Here is a 7,090-nt window from a genome sequence, read left to right as displayed (position 1 = left end):
ACGTAATTTAAGATTTGATTTCAGCACACTCATACATCGTAGTACTCTCCTTAGCTCTCTGGAATCTTTTGAACCAAGCACGTTGACTGTCGTTGACTATTTAAAAATTTAAACATGAGATGAAGCTCAATTTTTAAAACCTGCACACAGGCACCGTGAGGACAGCCAGTGGTCCTCATAGGTAATGCATTCACAGTCCATACAGCTACGGGTGGTCTTCATTTTTTTTTTCTTTCTTTTCTTTCTTTTTTTCAAGAATTTATACTTTTTCTCTGCCACCTTGGCAAATAAATCATTTGTACGAATTTGTATTGCAAACATTTGATAAAAGATTTAATTATCATTTTTCATATATCTTATTGTTCTCAGTTTCCATACATTAATCTCTTGGAAGACAGAGCTATCTCGATGCAGTTTAAAGCACCAACTGGCTTAATTTGGGCAGTTGAAAAAAGGGGAATGTGAATGGATCTGGGACAATAAAACCACAATTTAAATATTATTGCTGTACTAAAACAGATGGTAGTTTAGGCCTTCTGTAAATAAGCTCTGTTACAATATATACTACAAATTTACTTTTTTATATATTTCTGATCAGTCACTCTTGCATGGCACGTTTGATCCAGTCAACATATGAACGCACGTCTGTGTAAAAGGCAGGATAAGAGAGGCATTCACTGAGTCCAGCCAACAGTCCGTACACCTTCCCCTTGTACAGCAGTGGGTCTCCCCAATCAAACTGTACATGACATTATTTGTTTATTCATATAGAATTGGTATTAGTTTAAGTAAGTTGGTATAGGTTTAAAACTGTTTTGTGTAAAATTTTTACATATAAATCAGTTTTACTACTATACTTTAAAATTGTTTTCCTAAGTGAATTCTTAGCAAATTAAAATAATAAAATTAAACTCGCATCTTAACTCAACGAATTATATTTAAATAAAATAGGAGATATGACGCTTTGTAAAGAAATATCATGAGAGTAAGCATTTTAATCCGCTAAACTAATTTGTAAATTGTCCCACTAAAAAAGAATAAAACTGCAGATTTGTCAATTATCTTGTTATTAAATATTTTCGACAAAACATTACATCTCTCAGTATACAGTGTTCATGTTTATATTCTGGCATAAGACATACTCACTTCGAAGAATCCATTATGATAATTTCAATAAAAGTTTAGTACCATGCACATCAAAGAGAGCTTTCACCAATAAACCAATAAAAACTGTTATAAATTTAATCGTACAAATATATGGTTATAGAGAAAGTTTGATAGTAACTTTTGAATCTTTCAAATAAAGATCTGGTGTAGTATTGGTCCTTAATTAGTTTAAGAAAAAATTGAACATGGAATCCACCTGAAAGTGTATGTACGTTTCAGGAATAATGCAAGTTCATAAATTTAAATGCTGTCCTAAATTTAATATAACTCTTGATATTACGTACTCGATAATCAAGGATTTTTAAAGGTAACATGAATTAACTTTAATTAGTGTTAGTTATGATATAGGTCGATACATCTTAATACACTTACATCACAAGGTCCAGTTTTTTTGTCGTAGGTACAAAACTGTCTAGGTGTGACGTCATTGGGGTAGATTTTTTCACATTTATTCCAATCGTAAACTGTCAATGTTGTATCCAGTAAGTCAGGCGACGACCCTTCGGACTAAAACCAAAATGACGTTATAAAAAACATAACTATCTTTACTTACACTTTATTGTTTATACACATTTGTACTTTAATAAACAATACACTGCTCTGGCCACGGAAGGCAAAGTTCATACCAGTTTGCAAATTGATATATTCAATGTTTTCATTTAGTTACAGTACATTTATAATGCGAAGTACCTGTTGCCTTATAAATATCAGTGCTATTCTTCTATTTTTCAGGAAAAATATGAAATTATTTACGTTCTAAAAGAAAAATGTAATAGTGTTTTACTTTAGGTGGCTTACATAGTTTATAGTATTGATGTTCAGTAATATTTCAAAACAACCTGAATCCTTAAATACTTTGTAAGTTATTGTAGTTTTATTGGCTCAACATAGTTTTCCTGGTATACGATACAGAAGGGATTGGACAGCTGATGCATGATTTAATCTACTAGATAGACATTTGTAATCGCGATATTCTAAAAGATATTTTGAACAGTAAATTTTGACATATAATAAACTATGTAGACCTTAGAAATATCTAGAAACTAGCAATAAAACAGACTTCGTAGATATAAAATGGGTCCCTTTCTAATTCTACAAAATGCTCAATGGTTCACGAAAATGATTTCTATGTTTGCCAGAGACTTATTTTTTTGTATCTGTTACTAACACTAAATTGAATAAGAAACTAAACTATGTAATCATCTCAGTCTCCTAGCGCTAATTTACTAAGCAATTTGTCATTACACGAAGAAGAAGGCCTAATGTGTCCTCGAAATAGACCCGCAATTCATGCCACATGGTGAACTATTTATGTTATTCAGCCCTGTGTTTGTCCTTTCCGTGTCAGTGTCATCAGAGAAGATAGTCCAAACAAATTAGAAAATGATCTATGTATTGACTTCACCGTATATCGAACCAGTGATCTCTCGGCTAGAGCCGCAGCCTCACCCCTTCTATAAGGTACAGATACATAAAAAAAGGCTTTATTTCATATTTAGCGATATATTTGAGGTTTGGCACTCTAATGCCTAACAATTTATTGATTTGCAACAAACAAGGTAGCCAGAACCTTATCATTCATGACACCTTCAACTTTGACAGAAGGATATCAACGGCATTCCTGAGTGCATGTCTTAATAGCCAGGTAAGAGATCTGCTAATCTCATGTTATTGCAGGTGAAGAGGGAGTGGACGAATCAGATAAAGAGCCTGATAACGTTATCTTATCAGCGGTATGAAGAGTGAACCACTTAATCTTGAACGTGGTGTTAATCCACGTGGCATTATTTGGTTAAAACTAGTTGTACCATTTAATAGAGTTTATTTCGTTTTTCTTGCATAATATAATAAACAAATCTACAATAACCCCCCAACACGCATTATAAATAAGGTTTTAGTTATTAAAAAATGTAAACTCAAATTTAAAAGCCTAAAATCTCAGACCTAACGTGGACATGTCTTTCGCTCACTGTTTATTCCCACTAGACTGTATTTTATTATTATACAAGGAAGTTTTAAAAACAAGAATTCTATATCAAATCAAATCTTTAATTGCTCGTAACAAAAGCATATTGTATGGTAAACATCATATTTTATTCTAAGATTTAAACTTTCACACCACATTATCACCACGTCCAAACTTTGTTCATACACCAACACCATTGTTCATACATTCAAGTTTCATTCATCCTTCGTCAATCTCAACCCATTTCCAGCGCTGGAATCAGTCATCGAATTGGGTTTCGATGTATGTATAGATAATTGGGGTCTTTTGCGTTTAAGGGCCAGCACCTTACAAACATACTATACCTGACTGACAGTGCATTTAATCGTTTTTTTAGTGTTATTAGTTCGTAGGGCAGTAGTCCAAGTACTACTTCTACTATAAACTTGTCTTATCTTATCAGTGATAAACGCGCGCCGCTTATCTTTTGCCTGTAATGAAACCTGCGTCAGTTCTGTCTGAGTTTTGTGTGTGTAAGCATGGTGAGTGGATCTGGGCTTGGACTTTGCAAGCTTGAGTTAATTTTTTTTCTAAAAGAGCAAGCAGCACAAAGCGCTGCGCAGCGGGCAAGCATCGCGTGATCTGAGTTTTGAATAGGCAAGCTAGCGTCTTTTGTGGTGGCCCTTAAACGAAAAAGACCCGATAATTGTATAGTGCAACCGTTTTAACAGCGTAAGAATATACTAATTCATTATTTCGTTTAAAAGCATGGCTCAGTATTATTTTTTTCTGTTTTAACAAAAGTTACTTCGAATAGCTGTTAGTGTGTTTGAAAAACTGCCTAAAAGAAGTATCAAATTTCTAAAAAATTAATATAAGAGCCATTAAGGGCCTTATTAAAAGTAAAAGTCACGACAATCAAATCATATAAACCACTTAACACTTGTCTTAACCTACTTTTAAACCACTTATCTTATCTTTAGTTGTGAGTTCCCTAACATTTTAGTGGTATTAGTCAGGCATGCAAGTGTAATCAATAATACCATACTGTCTAAAGGTTGAATACTCATTGAGAAGTCACCCAACAAACACAAAATAAAACAATGTAACAAAACAAGAACTCTGTACAAATCTATACATCTTTGTAGTAGTAATCTGCATTAAACAACAAAGGATGCATGCCCTTAAACCGTGGCTGCAACAGTCACCTAATTTAATTTCGGTCCAAAATTTAAATATTATATAGGACACTTGCTGTTTTTGGTTCTTTTCCGTATGTAAGTACAATCCACGTCTAGTGAATGGTGTTGATAAAATATATATGTTGTGTAAATATGTAAAGTATATTGATGTCCTTTTATAAAATCTATTTATGTATTTTAGGTGGGTATTTTTAAAACGTTTATTTGAAATCACAAGGATATTTAGTCACTTATTAAATGTTAAACCTCCTAGTCAGTATGTTAGTATCCCTAACAGAAATGATTTACGTAGTACAGCACTACAACAAATACATTAAATAACTGAATTAAAGAGGCATAAGTATAAAAACCAACCTGACGGTCATCGGTGTTTTTCAATTTGTTTATTCAATACATTGATCGATGCTTATTGCTCGAGAGCTTAAGGGACTAGAAAAATGTACTTTCTGTCGTCTGTCTGCACAATATCTTTAAAACGAAACAAACCTACAAACTTAATTGTCCATGAAGCTTCATTTGTACTGAGTAAAAGATAGTAAATAACAATGCAAGGGATTTAGCTTTGCGTTAGAGAATATTTTTACGTTGGTATTATGTTTAACCGTTATAGTAAGTGAAAAAAGGAGAATAATTTAATTTAAAAAAACTCACTACACCCATAGATTCAAAAATCTAAAATATTAAAACACTTAGCCAAACTATACCAACACACTCATCAATTTATAATGCCTTCGTTTATAGAATATAATTATTTAAATTCTTGTATGAAACCCAATAAAATTAACGAAAATGAGAATTTATCACGTAAGATATTTCAAGAAAGATTTTATATTCTGAGTTTAAATTTTGAATGAGACTTCATTTCTTAAAGAATGAGTTCCACAATGCGTTATTTCGTATTAACCTCATTTAGGTACGACTGTTCATCATTCTATCTGTCCTTAAAACATATGGAGAATGAATTTTAAATATTGCATGCAACCTCATCTAAGACTCTTACGCCTAGTACAGGTAGTGTGGCGTACTTTTATTGTGTTAACTTTGGCAGATAACATTACCTGTTAGATTGTTACTGTGTTATTAATGGTTAAGAATGTTACGACACTACTACTCACTTCTGAGCTCTCTCCCCATCCTGCTATTAAGCCTTTAGTCCCCGCTTTGAGACTTTTGGTTCCAAGCTTGATGGGTTTTACATTCTTCCCGAACTTGATGGGCTTGTTGAGCTTGACGACCGCAACGTCGTTATCCCAGGAGCCCGTGTAGTTCTTGTGGGCTACAACATGGTCTACAGTGAAGATCTGGCCGCCATCTTCAGACTTGTTACTGCCAATTCGGAATGACAGCTTGTTCCGGTTCCACCTAAAAATGTGGGTTGTACATACATTCTTATGACATACAATGTGATTGTAACTTTAAATAAATATGTTTAAGTGAAGTTACCCACTCTAGCTAGGTACAGTAAAGGTGTGACCAAAAGGTATATTCTTTTTCTAACGAAACACATTAAAACAAATTAAAAATATATGAATGAACACACTTTTTTAATTGAATTTAAATTATTTTTATTTTAAATTTGAAACCAATATGAAATTATGCTTTAATGTTCCTAATTTAATGAACCATAGGTAGGATCAGTGTGGTCAAAACGTCATAATAATTAACTAAATTAAAACTGCTATTGAAGCTGACTGACATAGTAGATAATTTATTTCTTGTCGTCCACGATTATGTTTACATCTATCTTATCATGCTGTTACGTTTGAACATTCATTCGGCAATATTGTTTTCATTGGTTTTCCTTATATTTATTAAATATTTTATTATTGATATTATAACACTGCTTTTTAATCTACTTTTGCTGGCGTCATACAAATGAAGAACCAAAATATTGCAATGGTAATGTAGTCCAGCTCTAGTAGCCGAGCAGATAAGACGCTCCGTTATCGCTCCGTTCAAGTCGCGCGCCACGTGCAGAATACTTCCTGTTCTACACACTAAATTTAATAGTTATTTTGTACTTTTTGGATTAATTTGAAGTATGGCAATCTGTGTCGTCTGCAAGGTTGAGTGCGTTGACGGTAGTGAGTTGAAATGTGTTGGTGGCTGTGGTCGTACGTGCATGGAAGCTGCGTGAAGAGTGACGGACAGAAGCAGTTACGGTCGAAAAAAGACTGGAAATGTTCTGAGTGTAAGAATACGTCCGGAAACAGCAACTCGCAATCCACACCTGTGTCGGCAACTGCAATAACAAAGGAATTTTTTTGCTAGTGAATTGGAAAGTTTTAAAAGAGAAAATATTTGAAGAGTTCAAATTGTTTAGAAATGAGATGCTTGAACTCGCTAAATCAACGCAGTTTTGTATCAGATAAACTCGATGCATCCAACTCGCTTATGGAAGAGCTTAAAACCTCATTTTGTTGAGCTGAAGAAAGAAAATGCAGAACTGCGACTAAAAAAATGAAATCCTAAGTCAAGAGTGTCAGAGATTCGTGAGAAAATGCGTGCCTTGGAACAGTATTCTCGGCGAAACAACCTGGAGATCAGCGGCATTCCTGTAACAGCTAAGGAAGAAGTCAGCGAGGTGGTTAAGGACGTGGGAACAGCGCTGGGGGTGGATGTGCAAGATAGCGACATTGCTGCCGCACATCGCGTTCCGTTCTACAAGAAGGATAGGGAAACCCTCACTTATAGTACAGTTCAACAACCGCGCTGTACGAGACCTCTGGATTTCTAAATACAGAACTATAAAGAATCTGTCAGCCCAGAATATCAA

The 7,090-nt window shown here is 34.0% G+C and overlaps 1 protein-coding gene across 1 annotated transcript; it reads right to left on the bottom strand.

The window, feature by feature from the left end:
• Positions 1-598: 598 nt before the first annotated feature.
• LOC124363614 (chymotrypsin-1-like) lies at positions 599-6,867 on the bottom strand. The gene is made up of 3 exons (XM_046818871.1): positions 6,851-6,867; positions 5,430-5,676; positions 599-739 (listed from the first exon to the last, which is right to left on the bottom strand). The coding sequence occupies exons 1-3, from the start codon at positions 6,865-6,867 to the stop codon at positions 599-601; spliced, it is 405 nt and encodes a 134-aa protein (XP_046674827.1).
• Positions 6,868-7,090: the final 223 nt, after the last annotated feature.

This window comes from Homalodisca vitripennis, chromosome 5 (assembly GCF_021130785.1).
Source record: "Homalodisca vitripennis isolate AUS2020 chromosome 5, UT_GWSS_2.1, whole genome shotgun sequence".
Taxonomy (NCBI): domain Eukaryota; kingdom Metazoa; phylum Arthropoda; class Insecta; order Hemiptera; family Cicadellidae; genus Homalodisca; species Homalodisca vitripennis.
The sequence above is the reverse complement of the archived record's forward strand: the minus strand, read 5'-3'. Positions and strand labels throughout refer to the sequence as shown.

What these genes read in the sequence shown, in the direction of transcription:
- LOC124363614 (XM_046818871.1), bottom strand. An exon ending in GATGGGGAGAGAGCTCAGAA is followed by an intron (nt 740 to 5,429) that starts GTGAGTAGTAGT and finishes TGTCATGTACAG; the next exon opens with TTTGATTGGGGAGACCCACT.